Source organism: Cydia strobilella, chromosome 25 (genome assembly GCF_947568885.1).
Source record: "Cydia strobilella chromosome 25, ilCydStro3.1, whole genome shotgun sequence".
Classification (NCBI taxonomy): domain Eukaryota; kingdom Metazoa; phylum Arthropoda; class Insecta; order Lepidoptera; family Tortricidae; genus Cydia; species Cydia strobilella.
The window spans coordinates 6809746-6837687 of record NC_086065.1 but is presented as its reverse complement, the minus strand read 5'-3'; the positions used below and the strand labels follow the sequence as shown (position 1 = coordinate 6837687).

General features: G+C 37.7%; 1 protein-coding gene across 1 annotated transcript in view; it reads left to right on the top strand.

Moving 5' to 3' along the window:
* Positions 1 to 26687, top strand: part of LOC134752787 (uncharacterized) — a 46846-nt gene extending 20159 nt beyond the window's left edge. Inside the window, exons 3-10 of the mRNA XM_063688492.1 lie at positions 8075 to 9492; positions 14853 to 16261; positions 18256 to 18349; positions 18824 to 18981; positions 20407 to 20588; positions 21496 to 21571; positions 24606 to 24716; positions 26282 to 26687. Coding sequence (XP_063544562.1) covers positions 8075 to 9492; positions 14853 to 16261; positions 18256 to 18349; positions 18824 to 18981; positions 20407 to 20588; positions 21496 to 21571; positions 24606 to 24704 — 3436 coding nt within the window. The 3' untranslated portion in view covers positions 24705 to 24716; positions 26282 to 26687. The remainder of the gene's footprint in view (positions 1 to 8074; positions 9493 to 14852; positions 16262 to 18255; positions 18350 to 18823; positions 18982 to 20406; positions 20589 to 21495; positions 21572 to 24605; positions 24717 to 26281) is intronic.
* The last annotated feature ends 1255 nt before the right edge of the window (positions 26688 to 27942 follow it).

The following is a 27942-nucleotide window of genomic DNA, read 5'->3' as shown; positions in this document are numbered from 1 at the left end:
TTTTTGGTACAGAACTGAACCCTAAAAAATAATATTTTACGACGTAGTTACGAGCTTATATATGTTATGGTTAGTTATGCCTATAATCTTATTGTCAGTCTATTTTAATTTCCCAACATAACTTTTCAAATACCATTTGAAATGCGATGTTGGCACGGCGTATTGTTATCACAATAAAGTCCATTGTTTATAAACAAAAGTCTACAAAGACATTCGTATCAAAACATTACTTCTAAAAAAAACCGTCATACCAAACGTCCAAGTGCGAGTCGGACACGCGCATCGAGGGTTCCGTACTAACAAAAATACATCATCTGTGAAAATTTCAACTGTCTAGCTATCACGGTTCATGAGATACAGCCTGGTGACAGACAGACGAAGTCTTATTAGTGATAGGGTTCCGTTTTTACCCTTTGGATACGGAACCCTAAAAACAATAATCGATACAACAGACATCGACTATCGATGACGTCTCATAAATCACTCCCATCCCTACTTCTATCGTCACCCGACTAATCGCTTCATTGGCTTACTTACTGTTACTTATAAAGTCATTCGATTTTCAACCTTAAATTATTTGCATAAAGTCTATTTTACTAGTACGTGATATTCGTTGATCCCAAATATTACGCAGGTATAGTCATTCGATTGTCAACCTTAAACGATTTGTATAAAGTCTATTTTACTAGTACCTGAGATTCCTTGATCCCATCTGTGTGATTGTTCCTGTCAACATCATTTAGAATTGGATGTTGTAAATGAATAATGAACTCTATTACCTAGAAATAAGATACATTTGATTTTGTCAGAATGAGAATTATGGTTAATTGGTTATTAATCCATATCCACAACACGTAATAAATAATTTATTAATATGACTGCTACTTTAGTTTTTGACTATCGCACTCATCAGTTTAGAAAAAATCCAAAAAAATACATAATTTGGGGCTGTTAGTTTCTTAAATACATATATGTATTAGGACTTTGGACAAACTGTAAGCAGTAATCTAATTACTAGAAAAGGATAAACATAAAATACAATACCTACCTGTATTCTGTATCTCTTGAAATTAGCGCTGCGTAATCGGAGTTTACAATTTATAAGCAAAAAGTTACAAAAAGCATTAAATATTCTCTATCAGACTGTAAAAATATACTTTTGAACGCGAACCATAGAGATACCTAGAGTCAAACCATGGAGACTATATAAAGGAGCCAAATCTCTATGTATGAAAAGTGTCCATCAAAAAACAGTAATTAGGCGGCGCCACCATACACCGAAATACTACCAAAAACAACCTACGTAATTTGGTCGGGTTATTTGTTGCCTTATATGGTTCATGTTATACTCATGTCCCAGAGCCTAACTAGCGCCACCGGAGAGATTAGGAACTATTATTTAAAGCTGAAAGCGGTTACTTTTACAACGATTCTGCCATAAGAGATTGGCATCCTTTCTATACCATCCATAGCAAGTGTTTTTTTTAAATGTCAAACTAATGTTAAATTATGACGTACAAATAACACTGGCACTGCGTCTCAATCTCTCCAGACTTTTTTTTGGTCTAAACTTTAGACTCTAAAGGGGCCCACTGAGGCACTGACTATCAGTCCGCCGGAAGCATAGACATGAAACCGAGCGACCAGGGGTAAGAGAGACATATTCATGTATTGACAGGTTAATGTATGGCAGCATAATCCTTTTTCTCTTTCACTTATAAATTTCGGTATTTCGCCATCGCCTCCTACCTATGCTGCCATAACCCGACCATGAAAAAAAACCCGGTCGGTGATAAGGACAAAGCATGGCACTATTTTCTCTTTCCTCTTATAGGAATCGCAATAAGACTGTCTTTCTCTATCAAAGAGTGTCAGGCCCTTGGCCGGAAGATATCGGCCTGTCAGTTGTTCGGAACTGTCAAATTTTTGTTTTAACTGACAGGCCGATATCGTCCGGCGGACTAATATAGGGTGGGCCAGTGATAAATTCTCTTTTCGTATTGACGTCTTCCGTTAAAATGCATTTATCATTGGCCCACACTATAGTGAGTGGGCCCCTTAACTTTATGTATATCTCTATGTATTTGAATGAAAAAGAATTCAAGGATGGCAGATACTTTGGGGAGTTATTTTATCTGTTACTATGATGCTGACTTGCTGACTAAACTCAAAGATAGATATAACTCTGTAATAGATGGATACAGTCATAGAAAAAAACGTGCCTCGAAAATCACTAAAATTTGATTCTCGATCAGATGGCGCCACTACCTTTGGCCTACTCTCGTATAGAGGGCGTTGACGGTTTCGTTTGTTATTTGGGTGTTTGTTTGTGACGCATATCAGTGACGCATATTTGTTATTTATAATTTATTTATAATTTTAACGCATATCAGTGAAAGAACATGGGTCAAAATCATATAAAAATAAAAAATGCAAAAAAAAAATCATTTATCCATATTTAAATACATTTTAACGTATTTTTATAAATCTTCATTAGATGGCCGTGAACTTAGTGGTTACAAAATTTACTATGACAGTACCGCTATATCTTATATCCTCTTTGCTAAACCAAAGATAGCTAAACTTATGACATTCAAATGCACCAGGTGCCCTAATACTGTTGTAAAGATCTAATTATAATTTTTTTTCCCCTCACTAGCTCGGAAAGCCGTCTTTTATCCTTTAAAACAAGCGGGGAAAAACGCATTTTATCCACTAGTGGGGAAAGTAATTTGACCTTGGATGGAGCTTGTTTAAGTAGCTTTTGACAGATAACAAAACGTAAAACGCTCATAATAATGGTTCGTTCGATATTAATTATCATTAAATAAATGGTTTGAGAATTTAATAAAAAATACCAAATTTAGCTTTATTTAATGATTTTAGGTCATAAACCTTAAATTCCATAAGAAACATTTGTTTTTTTAAATGATGTTGAATGTGATTCTGAACGCACAAGTTGAGTCGATGCAATTTCAAAACGCATAGTAAGAAATGTCAACATTGTCAACAAAATTTTTCTCGCCGACTCCGATACGTAAAAATACACAACTTCCAGAGTTTTCTGTTATAATATCGTATTGCCGTAAAAAAAATAGTGATTCCAGTGATGAAGATGATCTAACGCCTGTGGATGTTGCACTTTCCTCGCTATAGTGAGGGGAAAAGTTTTGTGTTACTCACGGGTGCAAAGTTGTATTTAACCCGCGAGTGTGGAATTGAAAGACGAGCAAGCGAAAGGATTCTATAGTTGAACCACGAGCGAAGCGAGTGGTTCTAAAATAGAATCCTGAGCGTAGCGAGTGGTTTCAACACACGAGAAGTAAAATACAACTTTGCACCCTTGTATAACAAATAACTATTTTTACATCGTGATTCCTTTAGAGTTTTAATTATTTGATTTTGTGCGAGCAAATGATTAACATCTTACGATGTATGATCTATCTACTCGATAGTATTTTACAGCCAATCACGTCATGTTACAAGCCCATAAAAAAACAACTGATATAACCTAATCAAATTAAACGGTAGAAAGCAAGGCGAATTTAACGGCCCGCCGCACAATCGATTATGGACGAATCGATTGATCATCGATTGTGCAAAACTTCCTATTATGCAAGATGATCACAACAAATCGACATTAGGAATAGATGTGTGTCTAGAAACTCTAGAATAGTGAGTATTATATTCTTTGCTCTAGAAACAATAGAGTTGATGCACGAATGCGCCTGTAACGCTGCGGGCTGCGTAGTGCGTACTACGTAGGCGAACAACACGCGAACGCGAAGCGAAGCGATGCGGCGCGGGGTGAATCAATCCTCCTCGCGAGAAAGCGATATCTCTTTCTCGCTCTTACTTATGGTTGCGTCGCAAAATGACCTTGGTGCGGTGCGATGGTGTGTTACGGCCTGAAGTGTCCTACGTGGGCGATCTCGTTGCAAACGCGAACGCCGTGTTGGTGACGTTTGGAGAGGCCATTAGACGTGTGTGGTCTATCGCTGATGGCTGAATCACATTGATCTATTCAACTTCGATTGTGCAAATGTGAATTATGTGCCAATGCGCAGTCGCATTGAATGAGCGGATATGAACGATATTTCGAAACCATTCACCTCTTCCAATATTTGATACGGTTGTATTCGAAAAATCGAAATTCAAGACGTAGCGTAGCTTATTTTCCGGCAGTTTGACCATTCATTTTGTAATACTACGGCGGGGCGATGACCCAAAATGAGTTTTGGCCTCGAATACGAGCACGCGCCGTTTTAGCCGGTCCTGCGCGGATTCAGGCCAATTTTCACTGACGCCGTGCTCTCGAAGTTCTGCCTCCACTCTATCCGCCCACCGATACTTGGATGACATTGACCTACAGGACGGCGTCCAGTCGGTCGACCCGAGTATGCCCTCTTTACAGCACAATCTTCACCCATTCTTTCGAGTTGGCCAGGCAACGGAGACGATTTGCTTTGGTCTCACCCTTGTCTCACCCATTATATTCGATTCTGCTATGAATTCTTCGATTTGGAAAAAATAACATGAAAAATGACATTTTATATTTAAAAAAAAAAAATGTCAGACAACGAACCATAATTTTTTAGTTACGGAAATAATGTTAGATACTGCATATATGTAATTTCAATCTTCTTCTTGTCGAGTTTCGAGTATAGGGGCGTGTGTAGCCTGTACACTGTATAAAAGTGGGATTTACGCAAAGAGTAGTATAATACATGATTTACAGCAAATGATGACGATTGAATATCCTTTTGCGGAGTTGGTCCTTTTCACTCACAGATTCTTATTCACTCACTGATTACTCATTGATTTAAGAAAGGGAGGTAATAATTTTTTTTTTGGAACGACTGTGCCATGCCAGCGCCACTGTGAAGATACGAGTAGATGTAGTTAGATACTTACTCGAAATTAGCCCTCATTATGCTCTTGTGATTCTTAAATTTTGTCTTTTTGTCCCTAAATTTACATATGTGCTCCGCTGCTGTCCTTTTTGGAAACATCAAAATTTATTGTCGCCTTTAGATGATTTGATCAAAATTAGTTTAGAGACTATTCTAAACATTCAGCTAAGTGAGCCTTCCTGGTCTCAAGCGTCCCTCCCTATTCGGTTTGGAGGTTTAGGAATTCGCAAAATTTCCAGTGTGGCTTCCCCAGCCTTTTTGGCGTCCACTCATAGCACGTCTGGTCTCATAGGAAATATTTTAAGGGCTTTGCCCACAAACTGTGAGATTGCGGGCTTTGAGGACGCCAAAAATGCTTTTAAAATTGCTTGCCCGGGAAAACAATTTCCAGACAACCCAAATTCACAAAGGAGTTGGGATAATGTTTACTGTGATTTAACTTACAATATTCTCCTAAACAACTGTACAGGTCCAGACCGCGCGAGGCTTTTGGCGGTCGGAGCCCGGGAAGCGGGTTACTGGCTACATGCCCATCCTTCGCCTAATACTGGTACTTTCTTGGATCCGGCCTCCCTTAGACTGGCGACTGGTTTGCGACTCGGGGTTTCGGTGTGTACGCCACACATATGCTCTTGTGGCACGGACGTGGACCGACTGGGACACCATGGATTATCTTGTCAAAAAAGTGCCGGCCGTTTTTCAAGACATGCGTCGCTTAATGACATAATCCGTCGGTCTCTTGCCACCATCAATGTACCCGCTCTTCTTGAGCCGACTGGCATTATCAGAGATGATGGCAAGAGGCCCGATGGGATGTCCTTGGTTCCTTGGAGCTTGGGACGGATGTTGGTGTGGGATGCTACCTGCGTAGACACACTGGCACCGTCCCACCTCCAACGGACTAATGTAAAAGCGGGCGGAGCGGCGGAAAGCGCCGAAATTTTAAAACGTAATAAATATAAGAGCCTCGGTAGAGAGTATCATTTCGTTCCATTTGGAGTTGAAACTCTAGGTCCATGGGGTCCCAGCGCGCATAAGTTGTTTGCAGAAATCGCGAAGCGTCTGGTTGACGTAACTGGTGACCGAAGAGCTGGCGGCTTTCTCGCACAACGTATCAGCATTGCGATACAGCGGGGAAATGCCGCCAGCATCCTTGGTACAATACCTCAAGGGCCTATTTTAGATTTAAGCTAGTTATTAATTTCGTTTACGTAGTACCACTGTATATATCTTGTATGTAAATAAATGTATTTAGAGAAAGATTAAAGAAAATGTTAGATACCTACACATACATAACTTTTACTTCAAAAATTCTGAATACCGCTTGAGTTTATAAGTTCAAACGCAAATCAACTGAGCTCTGGAGACCAAATTAAAACCAGAGTCCAAAAATATTTTCGCAGCATACCCGTCTGACCAAATTGGTCTAATCCAAAGTGCTCCATAAAATATAAACTGGTTTTATAATTGCCCCCAAATTGGGCACTTGACCCGGTGCGGGGCATTGCTTCGTTTTAATAATTGGTACTTACATTGGTTCGGTCATTTCAATTACAATCAGTAGAAGTTTCTGATTTATTTGCAGGCAGCTTCATTTGTTTTAAAAGCCGTAACAGACTGTTCCGCACCGTACCGCGACCTTGGTGCGGTGCGGTAGTCTGTTACGGCTATAGAAGTCATGAAACGCTATTAGAAAACTATTAGCGATTAACTATTCTAAATATTTTCTTTCTCTCTACCCAGACAGAGACAGAGAGTCGATAGAGACAGATAGCGCTTCATTTCGTTTGTCACCGAAGTGTCAAAACTGAAATTGAACTTTATGCACATGCACATAGGTCAAGAGCCTGACACTCTTTGATAAAGAAAGATAGTCTTATTGCGATTCCTATAAGAGGAAAGAGAAAATAGTGCCATGCTGCCATGCTTTGTCCCTATCACCGACCGGGTGGCATCATAGGTAGGAGGCGATGGCGAAATATCGAAATTTATAAGAGTGAAAGAGAAAAAATCCTATGCTGACCAAATTTTATATGAATATTCTTTCTCTTACCGGGGGGGACGCTCGGTGGCGCGTCTGTAACTATATGACGTAGGTCTATGTTGCTCTGCGGTCTGTGACGGATTAATCAGTCTTTGGTGTTGGACCTGCGGTGCCGATATATCCGTCATTGGCGTCTAAATAATTAATGAATTATACTCTGGCAAGCCAAATTTGTCAGTAGAAAATTCGTGAAATAAAAAAGTTGCCAGAGTATATACAAAGTTTCTAAGTTTCGCAACTATTTAAAAATAATAAGTATTTCATATTCAGTGTGTACACGGAATTATGCAACAGCAAATCGGCTATAATGAATTAATGACTGTTATTCTATGTTTTTCAATATTTAATTTCATTTTCTAATCATGTGTGTTTTAATTATACGTTTAACAGTTTTGTGTGTAAGTATGTTTTTGTTTTTTTCTAGTTCTGTATGCTTTGTCTGTATTTTTAAAGCTTTTCTTAATCCAGTTTTGAAAGTTGGCAGCAATGTTTGTGAATTTAAAAAATAACAGTAAGTAAATTGTTTTTTAATGGGTTCCGTTTCACAAACATCGTTTTCAACTAGGTATTGTTAACTATAGCTAGTCAAGCAAATCTTGTCAGTAAATAGGAACAAAAAAAACTATACTCATCCTTTTCTTTTGGGTGCTAGTACTAGTGTAAGACAAAGATAGTATGATTCTCTCTGTCTATGTTTGAAATGAGACAGTCCCTTGACAAACTATAGATTTACTTAACAAAAAACAACAATAGGCAGTTTGTATAGAAAACATGTGAACCGATCATTCTCCCAGTGAAACACTTTCGTTTAACCGTTTATTTCTTGGAAAAGAAAGTTAAGTGTAGAGAGAGTTAATATTTTATTTAATCATAATTAAATCAGTTGATAATTACTGCAAAATTGGGCTTTATGGGCTAAGAAATAGCACTTACTGCTAATCCGATAAAAAATATTACAAATTATAGGTATTAGATATATCACGTGTTTAATCACTGTGTTGAATACATTCAATTCAGGTTTACTGTATTAAAAATGTTTGAACATAATGGTAATGGGGATATATGCTTACATGCTTAAATTTTACTATAGTATCTAATCTATTATTCTTTCTTCCAGCGACTTACCTGATGAAGAGGACAAGAAATCCCCCGTCCTGCTCTTAGGCGTGAATAAAATATCCGATTCACCGTTCAGTCGTCGACGATCCACGGAACCTCACACATCTGGCTCCATCCGGTTCTTCAGACCCCCCAAGTCAAAGTACACCCGCGGTCTCCATGGAGACGAAAGGCTGGAAAAGATCAGGCAAGATCTGCAGACACACAAGCAAAGACCAGAGAGGTACATTCCAGACAAACATGAGGTGTCTTTAGAGCCCGAAGACAAAAACTGTCTCAGACTCAGCTGCGTCGGAAATTGTATCTGTGATAGAAAGAGATCATCCAACCGAGGCTCTTTCTCTTTCCATCGGCCCGACCGAACTTCGGAAAGCTTTACCACTGAGAGAAAAGACTCTGAGAGCGATATCGAGTTTAAATATACCGAGCACATTCCTGATACTGAACCTTGTACAAGTAAACAAAATTCCTACCATATCACTCCAAAATCGACTGAACGCCGACATTTCCTGCTCGCGAATCTCAATGAGCGATTTCGGAAGACTCTCAGCTTGGATTCTCGTAAGATAGAAACCAATCGAGTGCCGCTAAGTCTGCCCAAGGAAACTCGGCCTAAATCCCTTGTGAACACTAGTAATATTTGCGTGCAGCAGTTTAAAACCGGTGATCCATTCGTAAATACAAATTTTGATAAGACTAACCAACCTAAGAAAAAGCGGAAATCGTTTTTCTCCCTAGACGCATTCTTTGATAAAAAGTCTGACACGTCATCCGTGGATGACTACTGCTCCTCTAAATATAAACGTTTTGAGTTGGAAAGCGACGACTCACCGCTTTTCAGGCGTGATCTGTCCAAAAATCGCGAGAAAACACCAGACCTTCTCAATCTTCCTGTGATCATCGACTCGGTTCGGAAAAAACAGTCAGATACTAAAAGGCAGTTGGAGAAATTAGAAAGCCATTTCTATAGGAGTTTAAATAAACAAACGGTTATAGACGCGGTCCCTAAAGACGCAACCGACGTACAAGGCCCCAGCGGACATACCAATCACATATACGTCGACGATGATGACGTAGAATATATTGAGCCTATACGCAGCAACTTTACCAGTCAAAGCACGCTTATTCTAGATAAAAATCTAACTGGAGATCTCACTTTGAAGCCTGATTCTATTCTAACTATTAACACAGATGAAACTGACATAAAACTACCTAGCTCGACCGTTTCTCCTAAGTCTAATGAAATTAGGATTATTGATAATGATCTGGACAGCATAGGTGCTTATGAAGTGGAGGTGAAGGAATCTGACTTGCTAAAAGCCTGTGCCAAGGAACTGACTGTTAAAGTCATGGACAAATCCGTGGACTCGATTGGCAGTTGCTCGCTAGACGTGGACGCTAGCACAGACTTCTCAGGTAAATTTTAGCTAAATGTTGTTCAAGCATGTTTTCTTATCGATGTTTTATCATATCTATTAATCTTCAGTATCGTCGATATTCTCTCTTATTCGCACCTATATCATATATTTAATCATATGTATTTTTCTTGTCATTTTATATTTATCGTTAATAAATGTAAACTTATCATTTTCATTTGAATCTGTGTTTTCTTTATTACCTTTTCTTTCTGTGATCGTTGAATCTGTGTTGTTTGCTTTAGTTTTTCCATTGTCTCTAGTTTGATTGAAGACATCTACTTAGTATGGCTACGTCATTGTCTCATCTCAATCTCACGCATTATTTTATCTTTGTGGACTTTATTTATTAAGTTAAAAAATATTTTTACTCGCTATGAACATTTTATCCCATTTGTTTTGTAGGGTATTGAAGGTATAGTTGGCCAAACCAAATTGTCAGTAAATAAGAACGAAAAAAACTATACTCATCCTTTTCTTTTGAGTGCTAGTACTAGTGTAAGACAAAGATAGTATGATTCTCTCTGTCTATGTTTGAAATGAGACAGTCCTTTGACAAACTTATTTTTATTTTACAATGCAATCAACTCTAACCAGTCCGTCATAAGCGTAGGTTGTTGTTACTCCTAAAGTGGGACAAGAGGCTGAATCAGCATCCCAAAATATTAGCGTCTGCAGCTCGCTAACTATTTGTAAGCGACATGCAATTTTAAACGAATGCTGCTAAGATAAAGGACATATTTTTATTTTTTAGTATGCATAGGTACCATGCATACTTGCATAGGCATAGATTACAAACAGATCAGTGGACATAACAATTATTCTTTCTGGTTCAATCCTAGCTTGGCAAATTTATACCCCTTAATTACCTAAAGACGACAAAGTCTACGTTTAAATACCTATATTACGTAACCAATATTACGTAAGTTGAATGAAATGGAGATAAACATAACGACTTTATTATCGATGCCATGTATAGCATACAATGCCTTGCAAAATGCAATTTACAAACAAAAAGACTGCGCAAACATGCAAAACGATATGTCGGCCTCGCGGCCTACGCAGTAATGCACGGACCGGTCATTGTCGCCAGTCAGTCCACTCGCGGACACGCGCCGAGGCATTCGTCATAATCACGGTCATAATAACATACAATTCAGTGAGCCTGTAATAACAAAAATATTGAAAGACATGTGTAATTTGAAATGCCAATCGTAGATTATTGAGATCAAGTCGCCGACCGTGAAACGGAACGGTATCGCTGGCCACGAACAACGGGCCACTGGAATAAAAAACGATAAACGACAAAAGTTTGACGTTTCGTGATGTGATGTGCTGTCCTGTCATAAATTTTGTGTAGAAATTCGGAAGTTCGTGATTTATTAGAAAACTCGATTGGTTATTAATATTTTGTAATGAACTTATGTGTAACATCTCACAAAAACTGGTAAGTGGTTAATAACAGGTTTTCATTCGCATAGGACAAGAAAAATGGGCTTTAAAAGTTGGTCTCTTAGTCTACCTGCTTTTTTCTTTCTTTTATTTTAAATCTTAGCAGTCATGCTATTCTTGTTTAACATAATCTGCTGATTTAAGCGTATGTGGTTAAGTAGTGATGGTGCATCAGCATGATATGTGAAATTCCTTGTGACTAACACAATTTATTTTCATTAGACACGTCTTTCTCATAATCAAATGTTCATCTCGGCTTCTGTTGACTCATCATGCGTCTTAAGTTATTATTACTGATTTCCTCGCTAATCATAAATCCTAGAATTGTAGTGAAAGTATTAGAGAAATGGAATTTTGAGGTATTACATAAACCACCCTTTGCAATTATTTTATTACTTATAAGAGGAAAATAATACGGCAGCAAGTAAATGCTATCAGTGATAGTATCTCATATATAGCTCAATGCCAAGGTAATAAAAATACCTACGTGTTTTAATAATATTTAGAACTTTAGGATTTGTGATACCACCATAATAGGTTGACATGGTTAGTCTAAAGGGGTTAGCAACTGTCAAAGGTTTGCAGAGATGGCGCCATCATAACTTGCCCCTTTTTCGATGGGATTTGGCTTAAAAGGGCTGGCATCCAGGGCATTTAAAAAAACAAAAATTTGACACAATTCTAGGGATTGACAGGGCAAGCTATGCTGGTGCCATCTGCTAAATATTTCGACCGGCCAACCCCATTGGTAGTGTGCACTAGGCAGTAAGCACAGCTATGCCTCTTGTATCAAATTATGGCCCCTATGACGTTTTTTTATCATCATTATCATCATTTAAACCTCATTATATTATGAAGTAGCATGAATCTTAACTATAAAACTCCCGTGAGACTCAAACATATTGGACCGAAACATACAAATACAAAATACAAAAATCTTTATTTGTTTTAAACACAAATTGCCATGATTTAGGTGATGGAGCCGCCCGGTAAGCAAAAAATTGCCTGTGTCGGGAGGCACCGCTCTTCCCTAGGTTAAAGCAAACTATTTGTACAAATAAAAATTTAAAATCTAAAGATTAATTTCTAAAACCAAAACAACAAAAATGACATGTTGAAACATGTTGAGCTATTCGACTTAATAATACGTGAGTGACCCGGTTTAAAATAATCTAATAGCATGAATCTAGTATAACTGGAGGGGTGGGGGGAAATGACCGAACGGGATAGTCTTATGTATCTCTCAGTAGGAGTAGCAGAGAACGTGCTGTTATTGTTTGTCCTTGTCACAGTCTCAATTTTTTTTTATTCCCCACTGTAGATTTAGTATGGTTTATGGTGGGCTACAAATCTACTCGACCAATCATATTGTCGCATTACGTATGTTCTGTCCCTCACGAGCGCACGCGTATAGCTCATCTATGTAAATTCTAGGTCTATGTGAAGTAGCTATCACATAAAATGTTTGGAGATATTTTTTATTTTTCATTAATTTTTTCTTGATTGATGGGTTTCAATTCCTTTCTAAGCATTATTATGTAACTTTCTGCAAACTTTGAATAAAAGTATTTTATTAATTATATAAATGAGCATAAGTCTTGCATACATAGGATATACTGTGCTTAAATACTGCTATTAAATTAATTATCTGATAAATAATCAGCAACATGCATACATATAGTGCAATGCTTGATATCTACAGTCCTTGATTATAAACAAATCAATAAGGTATTTACATAGCTGCAAAAGGTTATAAAATCCTTATGAGACTATGACATCATTTTCTAGATTATGTATTCTTTTTGTGAATGATTGCTTTTATAACCTTGATGATGTTTAAATTTATTAACTAATATTTAATGTACAAGACAGATTAATCATGCCAAGTATAAAAATACCTCTACCTTATTGTGAATGATTTGAAAACAATAATAGTGTCATAAAAATTCAGAAAATCCGCGTAAGAAGATTCTGAACGCTTCACGCCAAATAATATTAAACTTGATCACTATAATATTTTTTTTATATTAAAGGAAAAATTTACTGATTCGGGCAAGACTCGAACTTGCCACCTTTCGGAACACTGGTCCGATTGCTCTTAAACAACTGAGCTACTGAAGTTAAGCATAAGCATGTGAATTTTAACCATTCCTTTCTTTTGTTTTACATGCCTTAGCCATAGCGACATCTACCGTAAGAATAGAATCGGAACTCTACCGGAGTCCCAAGTTACATTTACGAGCATATTGAGCAGGTTCTACTGTACGGGGAGGATAAATTAATAGCAAATAAGTGCGAGGAATAAGTGTGAAAAGTAAGCGATTATAGTTTGGTTTACAAAGGCTTTATTATTTATATTATAGCCTTCATTGCTGGTAACTAAACTGCACATCATTGTTTATCAGTTTTTCCTAGCATCGTTTTTCTTGATTTAGTGGCTTTATACGTCAACCATTAAAGTTGACGATTAGAAATCATTTTTTATAATGATGAAACTGTCACACAAACAATCATTCGAAATTCGACGCGAGAGGTGCAGGCCTTCTCAACTGATTGGAAAGCAAACATTGTGTGATGTAATTAAAACGTCACAAACCGGCCTTTTGATAAATGGTTTACTAACTGATAACAGCTTATCATAGATACTGATAAGTTGATAACAAACTAGGTATAGTTGTACTCCAATATCACTTCAGATTTACAATGTTTCTCATTGACATTGTGTGTGTGTTTTGAATTATGTCATTATGTGTGATTATTTCTCTATGTTTTTATGTTGTGAGTTTTATGTTTATTTATGCATGGTTTATTCAAACATTATGTATTAAAATATAGTTAATGTTATGCACAGTTCTAAGCGACAGTTGATGAGTTATTTTGATTCTATAAAAGGTCAAGGATTTTATTAAATTTCTTATAAAAAATGACACATGTTTTCTTTTAAGAGTTTGTGTTATTACATGGACAGAATGATTCGTAAAATGTAATGTAATACTTTACACAACTAAAACAATAGATAACCTCATTATAAATGCAGCAATCTGGAAACGTGCATGAGTTGAGCTGCAACTGGTTATGAAAAGGAATTAGCATACACAGTATCTATTCAGGTTAAGGTCGCTTTCAATATGCTAAATACTCATCTGTATTTAACAAGAGTGTAGATAATTTAATTACGCATATTAATACGTAGAGGAGTTAGTTTATTTGTCTCCACTCAGCAACACAGCAACTAAAATGTCTTAACATAAAATGGCTCCTCAGTGGTGTCAAGATACCTTTTAGTCTTTTGGACGCCAATGACCGATATATACGCACCGTAGGTCAACGCCAAAGACAGCCAGACAGCAACATACACCTACAGGCATATGCACAAAAATTCAATTTCAGTTTTGACACGGTGACGTGGCGTCTGGATGACTGTTTTTGTGTTTGACACGGCGTCGAATAGGTTAAGTGAATATTTTTCTACTGTAGAGCTGTACCTAATTAAATAACTGAGTTATTGTTCTTAAAATAATATATTTTTTTAATTTATTTGTAATCTTACCACCACAATAAAATCCACCACTATAAATGATATAGATAATTAGACATTAAATATATATTAATAACGGGTCACTCACATATTTTAAGTCGGAAAATGCTTGACATGTTTCACTCCATACCGAGGAGTGTCATCAGGAGCTTGCGTTGACGGTGACGGACCGGCGCATGACTGATGACACTTGGTAGGGAGTGAAACATGTCAAGCGTTTTTCGACTTAAATTACGTGAGTGACCCGTTATTAATATATTTCATATTTTACTATGAGTAATTAATATTTTATACATAATTTGAAAAACACCAACTAATCTAATAAAATAAATATACAATACAGCTAACAACAATGTTTTATATCGTTCCAGATACAACATCCGGTAGTCTGAACCTGCTGACGCCGTCATCCACCACCAGCCGCATCCGGGACTTCACCTCCCGCATCCAGGAGCGAGCCTCCGCGCAGCCCTTCAGCAGCCCCCGTCCCACCCCCATAATCACACCCACCCGCACCCCTGAGGACCTCACCCCCACACCTAAGAGATCTGACAACTTACTCAAACCACCACCTAAAGTACACGTCGACTCAGGCAGCCACCGCTCAAGAGGACACCATAAAAAGCGAGACGAGATACCACATAAAAAACCTTCTTATTTAAATCTAGCTTGCTCCGTCAATGGTTATACTAATTTAACTACATATGACTCTAAATTAAGACAAGATATCAATAAAAGCCGAGAAGCTTCACCCATAAGACCTATCACCCATACTTACCAGTACAAAAGCGAGAATAACTCCCTCCTGGTCCCGGTCCCAGTCAGCGCTAATAAGCTGTTGGTCCCCACCTTCGGACCTCATGATACTCGCGTCGATTTGACAGCGAAAGCGCCTGCCAAGGCGCACACGGACCCTTACCTCGCCACGTCACCATCACATGCGTTCATGGCGGCCGAAAACAAGCAGCTTAAGAACGACTTCCTGGGCCCAAGCATGACGACGACCAGCAGAACCTTCATGTCCACAGAGAGCAAGTCCTTTGCGACTGCCATGCTTCACAAAACTGACGAAGTCGACAATGCTACCTTCAAATCCAGCTATTCTGAAACTAACTTCAGAAAAACCACTACTAATGGAAAGGAATCTTGCTTCATGAATTCTGAATCTTACACCATCTCATCTAACGGAGTCTCTAAGAGGATGGAAATTACGAAGGAGAATGGAGAGACTTTGACAAGTCCTATGAAAAGCTTTATACAGCAAAGAGTTGAAAGATTGTATGGACCAGGAGCTTTAGCTCAGGGTTTCTTCAATCAAAAACGCCAATCTAGAAGCGAAGAGGAAGAGTCTAGAATACTCACTGAGAAATCTTTGAATTGTTCTCACTCGTACTCACACAGGCGATCTAGTGATGAAAGCGATTTTAGTACCAATGGAGATGAGCCTAACTTACCTGTCCTAAGGCATTTAAGGCCCGAGTTCCGAGCCCAACTGCCTATATCGTCTCCAAAGAAGAATTTCAAGGCCGAATCCCCACAGAAGGCAGACATTCCCAAGCCCGAAAAGACTGAAGATGTGAAAGTGGTAACCAATGGTGTATCTGTGATAAGTTTAGACAGTTCCGAGTTAGTTAAGGAAGTGAAGGACTCTAACGGAGTGAATGTGAATGGGGAGGAGGTGGTGGAGGATGCCCACTACTTCTTGGATCTGGAGAAGAAAGAGACTGAACGGCTGATCGCCTTGGCGATTACGGCTGATAAGGAGTTGGAGAAATTACAGGTGAGAGTCTGTTAAATTATCTTTTATGATTAGTTTAGTTAGCACTGCTAACGCTGTTAACTTAGCAGCTGAAGTAACTGCAGGCGAAGCGAACGTAAAATGCATTGCGTATGCTTTTATCTTGATAAAAGGGCTACCATTATTTTGCACACTTCATCTACACAGCTAGTAATGACTGTGCATTGAAATGCAAATTCTGTGAACATGTTTTTTCTACTCCAGCACTTATTTGTCGATTAAATGACTGCCAGTGAGATCGAAATCAACTTCATAAGAAGCGCGGTGCGCGGGGCCCCGGCGCAGTGTTATAAGGATCCTAACAGCAGTGTTCTTAGGGATATTCATATAATATTATGCAACTGTTGTTTTTTTTATCCTGACTTCTAGTCTAGGCAAAGATCTACAAACCAATATTTACTTTGATTTTATTTCTAATTTTAGGTGTTTACCGGACGGAGGATTCTCGGGCCTATCTTTACGAAACTCAACTTCGTTTTGTAACTTCGGCCCTTGAATTTTAAGAACCCTTATTATCTACCTGTTGCAAAATAAATAAAAATAGGCTTTATTTCTACTATTACATTTGATTACATAATAATTCATATTTAATCAGTTTGACAAAGTTTATTCAGGTAATAGTAGTCGCCTCCGTGGTGTAGGCCTCCCCCAAGCTCTTCCACAGTTTCTGCTGCAAAATACTATTATACAATAAATTGCGCTAAACTAGACATGTGACTCCAGACCTTAAATAGTTTAAATACCATTAGTTGTAATTTGAATTTCTCAAGATTGTTACTTAGGATATAAGCTTTTTTCTATACTAGAATACAAAAGGTTTAGCCATAAAATCTGACATAATCCAAATTATACAACTTTAACTTCTTTAAAAAAAAACGTCGGGATGTATTATAAATTCAATATACGCGATATAATCCGTTTTCATAGTTTTATTTCATGAGTAACTATCGCGGTAACCGAAGACAATATTCTTTAAAAATAGCCTTCAAAGTCGGTTCAAGCTAACTAACAAAGTTTAGCTTTTATTTACAAATAAAATAATCAAATGGCGTGTGGAAACGATGCGTCACGTAACCAAAGTGTGAAGTGTTTTAATATATGCAAATAAGACTTCGGCTTTGTTACAAAGGTCAAGGTTTCATACTGGGGGCAGTTTAGGTGGTCCTAGGCCGTCTTTGTTTTATTATAAGGTATTTTATTTGATTGTAGGTATTTTATTTGATAGCTTGTGCAACTCAATTTAAGAGCACACTAGCATTATCATTGCAACCTGTCTTCTACAATCCTTGTTCATAATGGCGTTAATAGGTTTCTGACCTCATTAGGCCATAATGTTGGTTGGTTTCCCATTTTTTATGGTAAACTTAGGGGCCCATGAACCACTCTGTTTACAAGTCACTTTGTATTACTAAGACTCCGCTGTCTGTCCGTCTGTCACCAGGCTGTATCTCATGAACCGTGATAGCTAGACAGTTGATTTTTTTTTACAGATGATGTATTTCTGTTTTCAGCTATAACAACAAATACTAAAAACAAAATAATATAAATATTTAAGTGGGGCTCCCATACAACAAACGTGTTTTTTTTTTGCCGTTTTTTGCGTAATGGTACGGAACCCTTCGTGCGCGAGTCCGACTCTGATTTATTTTATTTTATTACATACCTATAGAGTAAATAGTAGTGCCATTATGATGAGTGTGAACTTCCGGATGGTGGAGGTACTTCTCCAGTTTGTCTGCTTTAGATCTGAGTGAGATGACATTTTGCTGTCTTCTCTTCTGGTTGGACATAGTTTAACCCTTTCAAGAATCTGGATTAAAAATACACAATTCAAGCCTCATTGCCTCTTTAAAGTCCTAGAAACTCTACATAAAAAAAATATATGATGTTATACGGATTTTTGGCGTAATAATTTATCTAAGTATGCCCTATAAAGTAATAACTAAATCTTTAATCCTGCCATGTTGGTATTTCAGGAGGACGAGGTGAGCGAGGAGGTGCTCGGGCTACTCCGCTCGGCGTCCGGCAAGGCGCGCCTGCTGGCCACACAGAAAATGCAGCAATTCCAAGGTAAATGCTAATTTTTTGCGTTATTTAGGTGTGTTATTAGGGCCTTCCACGAGAATGCCCCTTACGAAATGCTTTTGTATGGCAGCTAATTCAATCAATTATTATTTTCAATAATTGACAACAAAATGAAACATACTGAATAACAATTTTAACAATTTGTTTGAAAATGCGGCAATGATGACATTTGTCAAAAGTGTCATAATTAAAAAAGATAATCAAAAAGGTCGAAGAAGGTTTCACACTATTTGTTACCTCAGGAGCTACTAACACATACAGACTGTTCCAAAGTAAAAAATCGTAATTTGTTAATTTCTTCTTAACCGCTACACCGGTTGTTATGATACTTTGTATACTGGTTCTAAATACCCTAATGCATATGTATATTTCGGCTTTGTCCAACGGCTAAGGACACCTGTATATGGACCGCTAATGCTGGAGTTCTTGTCACTTAAATAACATTTTTTTTAATTCCAGGCCTCTGCTACAACAATATAAACTCGCGCGGCGACGAGCAGTTCCCCACCACCGTCTCCGACCTCCGAGGGTTCTGGGACATGGTGTGTCTTCAAGTTCGCCATGTGGACGCGTTGTTTGAACAGCTGGCTGCGATGAAGAGCAATGGATGGAGAGAGGTAATTATCAATATATACTGAACAGCCTCACCAGTCGCCGACCCTCGCAGGTTCGGGGACATGGTGTAGACACACCATGCAGCTTTGCATGTTTTGCAGACATGTTGACACTTTCGAATTTAATCGAATTTAAACTATCGTGAGACATATTAACTTAACTAACTCAGCGGTTGACACTTTGTTTGAACAGTTGGCTGTTTTGAAGAGTAATGGATGGAGAGAGGTAATTATCTTCAGAGTAAGAAATTCATATTAGATCGCTTACAGTTTATTATAAGTAGCGTGTGTAGCCCCCTGTTTATTGGCAAAAAATGTCAAGTTTGAATTTGCGATTAAGGCCATAACATCAAACGAGTCAAATGCGCATAGTGTCTATGGATGGTCAACAGTTCGATAATTTTATACTTATGGCGAATAGAAATAGAAATATTTTTATTTGTAAACACACGAACAAGACAATGAATATATAAGAAAAACGTAGAAAGAAATAATGTGCCACGAAATGGCCTCATAGCATGTTGCTGGCGACTTCCAGCGCTGATCTGCCGATGAGATCATATAGTGAGAAAAATCACGGCAGGTAACAGACAAAAAGAAAAGAAACATAAAATAAACCGAAATGAATTCCATATAGTATTTAGCCAAATTACAGAACACAGATACAACGTGACGGCATACATAACACAAAATTCATTATATTAAATTAAAAGTTCACAGAAGAACCGATCGAATCTGTGTCGGTCCGGTCAGACTATATTACGCCTGCATCTATAATGGGTACAAATTATATTCCCCAACTGAAACTAACTAACTAAACTACTAAACTTGTCGTATTCTTAATTAAGTTGTTTAAGAGAATATCATTAATTCAATTCAATTTCTTTATTTTTCAATTTAGGCATTAACATGATGCACCTATGAAAGTCAAAAAAGTACAGTTGTACAAAATTAAAATTAAACATTCATTCCAAATAATCACAAATCGCAATATACATTACAATTTACATACTCAGAAAATACATCATCATCTTCCTCGCGTTGTCCCGGCATTTTTGCCACGGCTCCATGGGAGCCTGGGGTCCGCTTGGCAACTAATCCCAAGAATTGGCGTAGGCACTAGTTTTTACGAAAGCGACTGCCATCTGACCGTCCAACCCAGAGGGGAAACTAGGCCTTGTCGGGATTAGTCCGGTTTCCTCACGATGTTTTCCTTCACCGAAAAGCGATTGGTAAAATATCAAATGATATTTCGTACATAAGTTCCGAAAAACTCATTGGTACGAGCCGGGGTTTGAACCCGCGACCTCCGGATTGCAAGTCGCACGCTCTTACCGCTAGGCCATCAGCGCTCATACTCAGAAAATACAGACTTATTAATAAAATCAATGTCTTAATCATTATTAATCAAGGAATTGTAATTTCCAGCCTTCCCCCGTAACTAAGGCCCCGTCCTCGTCCACACCGGCGACGTCCCCCTCCCGCGCGCGCGCCCGCACCGCCCCCCGCGCCGCCCCCCGCGCCGCCGCGCCGCGCGCCACCAACGAGAAGGCGCGGCTGGCGGCCGAGAAGCGCGAGGCCGACAGGAAGGCCATGCTGGAACACAGGAGGTAATATTACAGGTCGATTCACAAGAGCTGGCGCGAATGGAACGAATGACTGAATGAAAATATCTATGTGTGTATCACATTAACCAATAAAATGATGTCTCGGACTGTATACTTGAACAGGTGTCACTCACACAATGAAAGTTTTATTCATTACATTCGGGTCAGCTTTCGTGAATCAACCTGTAGTCTGAGCAAAGATAGATATAACTCTGTAATAGATGGATACGGTCTAATGAAGAAACGCGTCTCGAAAATTAAGAAAATTTGATTCTCGATCAGATGGCGCCCCTACCTTTGGCCTACTCTCGAATAAATGGCGTTGACGGTTTCGTTTGTTATATAAAAATTTTAACGCATATCAGTAAAAGAACATGGGTCAAAATAATATGTATAAAAATAATTAATGCAAATAAAAAAAACATTTATCCATATATAAATACATTTTTTGATATTTTTAATTTTAATCTTGTGTCGATAGATGGCAGTGAATTTACTGTGGCTACAAAATTTACTATGACAGGGCCGTCAGGGCCGCTCTATTCTATTATATCCTCTTAGGTCTGAGGAATTCTTGGTATGAGTATGTTCTCGTGGCATATTTATAAGGAGTTTATTGAAGTAAAATTTCTAATCTAACTTCGACTATAATTAGAAAAAAAATTAAAGTGGTGTTGCGAAAGTGTCTGCCGTTTAATCTTCCAAAAATGAGGGAAATCAGAATACTGCGTCTTGTCGGCATTGAAACAATGTTTCTATAAGTGGTTTTTATTTATAAAAGATTAATTGGTAAATAAGTAGTTAACAAATGATATTTTTTGTATGAGTTCGAACTCACGACTTCCAGTTTTATAAACCCTATACATGACTCTGCGGGAATAGTAAAATTTGAAACTTTTCTATATTCCAGGCGCGTCGCACGCGAGAGGCAGCAGGCCGCGGGCTGCAGCCGCGCGCAGCAGGACATGGGCCTCGAGGGCAGCCAGGTACTCCACCATACTTACACCACCATACTTACTTACACCACCATACTTACTTACACCACCATACTTACTTACACCACCATACTTACTTACACCACCATACTTACTTACACCACCATACTTACTTACACCACCATACTTACTTACACCACCATACTTACTTACACCACCATACTTACTTACACCACCATACTTACTTACACCACCATACTTACTTACACCACCATACTTACTTACACCACCATACTTACTTACACCACCATACTTACTTACACCACCATACTTACTTACACCACCATACTTACTTACACGACCATACTTACACCACCATACTTATACCACCATACTTACTTACACCACCATACTTATTTACACCACCACACTTACTTACACCACCATACTTACTTACACCACCATACTTACTTACACCACCATACTTACACCACCATACTTACACCACCACACTTACTTACACCACCATACCAAAGATAGATATAACTCCGTAATAGATGGATACAGTCTAAGGAAAAAACGTGCCTCGAAAATAAAAATAAATTGATTCTCGTTCAGAGGGCGCTACTAGCTTTGGCCTACTGTCGTATAGATGGCGTTGACGGTTTCGTTTGTTATTTAACAATTTCAACGCATATCAGTGAAAGAACATGGGTCAAAATCATAAAAATAATTAATGCAAATAAAAATGTTTTTTATCCATATTTAAGTAAATTTTATCGTATTTTTATAAATCTTCATTTTTAGTTTTAAAGTGTGTCGACAGATGGCAGTGAATTTACTGGGGTTACAAAATTTACTATGACAGTACCGCTCTAGTATAAGTTACTCTATGACCATACTTACTTACACCACCATACTTACTTATGGGTAATAAATAAATGTATTGAAATTGTCTTCGGTTACCGCGATAGTTACTCATGAAATAAAACTATGAAAACGGATTATATCGCGTATATTGAATTTATAATACATCCCGACGTTTCGAACTCTTTACAGCGTTCGTGGTCAACGGGTGACTGAGGAAAAATTACAAAATGCAAAAATACCCACATACTAAAATAATGAACAATCATTGACTACAAACTTTAAGGCTGGTTGTACATGCAAAATCGGTTCATAAGGCTAGTTATACACTATAATTATTTTTCAAGTAAAGATATATATATATACGCGATAAAAATAAACTATGCCGGCTCCAACCCTACACCACGGACCCGAGAAGATTTAATTCCCTCCTAAATTGTAGGAGGGTATCCCAATATGGGACCGGCAACAAACTCGGCGGGACACATCTTTTCAAAACATCAGAATGTCCAGCATCATCCAACACTACGGTCTCACAGTCTATGTCTCGCTTGCTCCTTTATCAGGTGGACTACAGGATCCCAAGCTGGTGGTAGAGAAAAGCCATCTTCCCTATTAAAGTTTGGATATTTCTTAATCTCAATCAGCTTGGGATCCTGTAGTCCACCTGATAAAGGAGCAAGCGAGACATAGACTGTGAGACCGTAGTGTTGGATGATGCTGGACATTCTGATGTTTTGAAAAGATGTGTCCCGCCGAGTTTGTTGCCGGTCCCATATTGGGATACCCTCCTACAATTTAGGAGGGAATTAAATCTTCTCGGGTCCGTGGTGTAGGGTTGGAGCCGGCATAGTTTATTTTTATCGCGTATATATATATATCTTTACTTGAAAAATAATTATAGTGTATAACTAGCCTTATGAACCGATTTTGCATGTACAACCAGCCTTAAAGTTTGTAGTCTATGATTGTTCATTATTTTAGTATGTGGGTATTTTTGCATTTTGTAATTTTTCCTCAGTCACCCGTTGACCACGAACGCTGTAAAGAGTTCGAAACGTCGGGATGTATTATAAATTCAATATACGCGATATAATCCGTTTTCATAGTTTTATTTCAAATGTATTGAAATTGATAATCCCAAAACCTCCCAGGCAACGGGAACGCACTTATTTTTTAGCCACTCTGTATAAATGTATGTATACAGGATGGCTAAAAATACATATCGTATAGGTCAGCACACTTAAGAATATGAGCCAGTAGAAATCACCAGTTTTAGAAAGGTCAAGTGTTCATTCATGGGTCTCTTGAAAAGGCACAATAGGGTATTTGACTACTAGTCAAATCAGTTTCTTTTTTCGAACTGTCGTAACGATTTTGCTGATATGCAATTTATATGAAACACTAACGTGTGATGTCACACTCAAATTACCTACTCTTTATAGTTAAAAAAAAATTAATAATTAAAATTGTATTAAAAAATAACTGCTGTCTACGTTTCTCTATAAAAAAAACAGTATTTTATACAATCGTGATATAATAGAGAGCTTTTCAGTCGAGTACCGTGTTTAAGCAACGAAGGTTGCTGAGTTGCTTAAGTAAGGTACGGGATTGAAAAGCTTGATTATATCACTATTGTATACAATACTTTTTCTACGAGACAAAAAAATAATAATTTCAACTAGTAGAATCATATAGGTAAACAAACCAAAGTATACAGCTAAGATACGCGAGCTGCCGCAGCCCGCGATACCTTCATACTCGTACGCGCCCGGCCGCCGGGCCCGGCGCCCCCGGCGGGTTGGTCAACGACACCTCCTCGTAACTCATGAGGCCCTGGTACCTGCTCAAGCTAAATTACATTTTAAGACAGTTTTTTTCTCGATTTTGGCCACCAAATGTATGAAGTTCTATTTTCAAAATTTTTATAATTGACTAAACCGTATCGATAAAATTCTTATGCTTAAGTCGGAAGTGCCATAGACTATCCAACGTTGAAAAGAGTAAGGTTGTAGTGTTGCATATGAAGTTCTAATACACAGATTATACTCGACGAGTAGAAAAATTTATTACAATTAAAAAATTAATATTTAATACAATCAAATACCCTATTATACGTCCAAAGAGCTGCATGCAGCTCGCGTACCGCGGTTTACCGACCCCTCGTCTATATTATTAGTTATGTACTAAGTTTTACACTTGTCTACTGTCATTTCAGGAAGTGGAGATATTCGTGGGCAAAACCAGCAAACCATCGAAAGTGCAACCACTTGGTGACTGCCGGAGCAACCAGTCCGAAGACTCCATTCAGAGCTGATTCCACAACTAAGTAATTAACATATAATAGTACAATACATTATACTCTTTATTGCACACCTCATAATTCTTTATTGCGTAATGAGCTTATTATCGCACTAGTGCGGTAAAATAGCAACACATGTACTGTAATAAATATAATGGCAGAATCTTAATACAATCGACCTAGTCCCAAAGTAAGCTCCATAGTATGGATGGTATAGAAAAGGATGCCAATCTCTTATGGCAGAATTGTTGCAAAAGTGACCACTTTCAGCTTTAAATAATAGTTCCTAACCTCTCCGGTGGCGCTAGTTAGGGTCTGGGACATAAGTATAACATGAACCAACAAATAACCCGACCAATTTACGTAGGTTGTTTTTGGTAGTATTTCGGTGTATGGCGCCGCCTAATTACTGTTTTTTGATGGACACTTTTCATACATAGAGATTTGGCTCCTTTATATAGTCTCCATGCTCCATAGGGCTTGTGTTGTGGGTACCAGACGACAAGATAATTATATATAATAGATAGATTGTGATAAATCACTACATAGTATAAAACAAAGTCGCTTCCTGCTGTCTGTCTGTCTCTATGTATGCTTAGATCTTTAAAATTACGCAACGGATTTTGATGCGGTTTTTTTTAAATAGATAGTGATTCAAGAGGAAGGTTTATATGTATAATACATCAGCATTGCCCCCGTGCGAAGCCGGGGCGGGTCGCTAGTACTTAAATATTTGTGCCATTCTCAATCAAAAGGGTACTTATTGTCGGTTGTCAATAAGGCGCTATTTCCATATAGCTTTAATTAGAAATCAACCTTATCGACAAGCGACAATGTGGTACCTTTTGGTTGAAAATGTCACATATAGATAACATCCATAACTCAGGAACAAATATTTGTGATACTGATGAGCACACAAATATATGCATTTACCAGGATTCAAAGCCAGGACCTGCTGCTTCATAGGCAGAGGTACTATCGACCAGTGTTGGCCGAAACGTTATTACAATTAACCATTAACCAGTACAAATTGAACCGTAAACGGTAACCGTCCTTTACTGTTTACCAAAAAGGATATAATAAGGTAGAGCGGTACTGTCATAGTAAATTTTGTAACCACAGTATGTTCACTGCCATCTATCGACACACGATTAAAACTAAAAATAAAAATATCAAAAAATGTATTTATATACGGATAAATGATTTTTTTATTTGCATTTATTATATTAATTATTTTTATATGATTTTGACCCATGTTCTTACACTGATATGCGTTAAAATTGTTAAATAACAAACGAAACCGTCAACGCCATCTCTACGAGAGTAGGCCAAAGGTAGTGGCGCCATCTGATTGAGAATCAAATTTTCTTTATTTTCGATTCACGTTTTTTCCTTAGATTGTATCCATCTATTACGGAGTTATATCTATCTTTGCTGTTTACGGTTCTATTTGTACTGGTTAATGGTTAATTGCAATTAACGTTCGGCCAACACTGCTATCGACTAGCCTAGGAGAATCATTTTAAACTATAAGTCTTCAATGACTACTTGTCTCTGGTTTTTTTTTTTCAAGTATTTTTTTTTTGTTATAGTGACGCGACCCTACAATGGAAGTGACGAGCTAGCGCGGATATTTGTACTGTACTTATAATCGGTTTATTTTATAATTTATTTAAATTTTTTACGTCTAATTTATATTTTGTACCAATACTCCCATGACCCCTAAGTCAGTATACACTCGTTTTTGTATTATTTATTAATTGATTGAATCTTTTGTGTTTCTGGTGAATGAATTCTTTTTTTAAATTATAAGCAACAGTAAAATATTCGAGGCACGTTCAAAATTGATAATAAAATTAGTTTAGTATTTAGTATAATTGTATATTTGACGAAATAATGTAATAAAAATAGATTTTATGTTTTTTTAATGTACTAAACGGACAAGAAAATATGTATGTGGCTTTAATTTTAAATCATTAAACTGTATTACATTTCCTTTTCGTGCATTTTTAATCTAAATAAGTTATGGTTAGTTTTGCTCAATCAGCTCTATAGCTCTGATTCACGAAAGCTGGCTCGAATGTAATGACCGAAACTTTCATTGTATGAGTGACACCTGAATCTGTATACAGCATAGACATAGTATATACAAGTAGTTATAGACGCGCCACCGAGCGACCGGGGGTAAGAGAAAGAATATTCATATAAAATTTGGGCAGCATAGGATTTTTTCACTTTCACTCATAAATTTCGGTATTTCGCCATCGCCTCCTACCTATGATGCCACCCGGTCGGTGATAAGGACAAAGCATGGCACTATTTACTCTTTCCTCTTGTAGGAATCGCAATAAGACTATCTTTCTCTATCAAAGAGTGTCATGCCCTTGTGATATACACATAGATATTTTCATTCACTCATTCATTCCATTCGTCCCAGATCTTGTGAATCGATCTGTATAGTTGGGAAAGAAATATAGTAATGCTTGTGATTTATATGCGAAATCTATGAAAAAGGCGTAAAAATACCTTAAACTGGCACAACTTTGCCTACCTTCTCAAACATTGCGTACTTACCTTGAAATAAAAACCAGTTATTGTCTGAAAAAATATTTCCTGGTAATTTTTTTCCCGTTAATTTCTTTCCATGTCAGGCAATGTTTAGCATGGTTGGCAATGTTGTGCAAATTTACAGTAATTTGTCTGCTGCGTGATAGATAGCAAAATGCTATTTACTGTAATTTTCATCTATGTCTTAGATTTAACTAAATACTAATTCACTTGCGATTTAGCTGCACTGTATAGCATTACAAAACGATCTTCTAACTTGAAACTATTGTGCTAAAGGTGCGTCCATATTTGCTGATGCATACCACAAAATGCCGCGAATGCAAATCGGGACGCAATTTTATATAAAGGACGGAGGCCTCACGAGCTCTTTTTCAACGCGCGTTAAAAAAGCGTTTAAATGACACAAATGGATACATTTGTATTTATTCACACGAAAGCGGTGGCGCTTTTTATCAAGCGTTGGATTTTCGACTTAAAGCGTTGGTCGTTAAATCGAATTTAGCGTGCGCACGGAGTCAAGCGCTTTTTTAACGCGTGCTGAAAAAGCGCTCGTGCTTATGAGGCCTAAGTGATGAAAATAAAGTCAAATCATGTTTTGTATTAAACGTGTAAAAAAGTAACTCTATGCTTAGAAATCTTAGAATCAAAAATAGGAATAATTCGAAAACAAACAGCAGTGGTAACT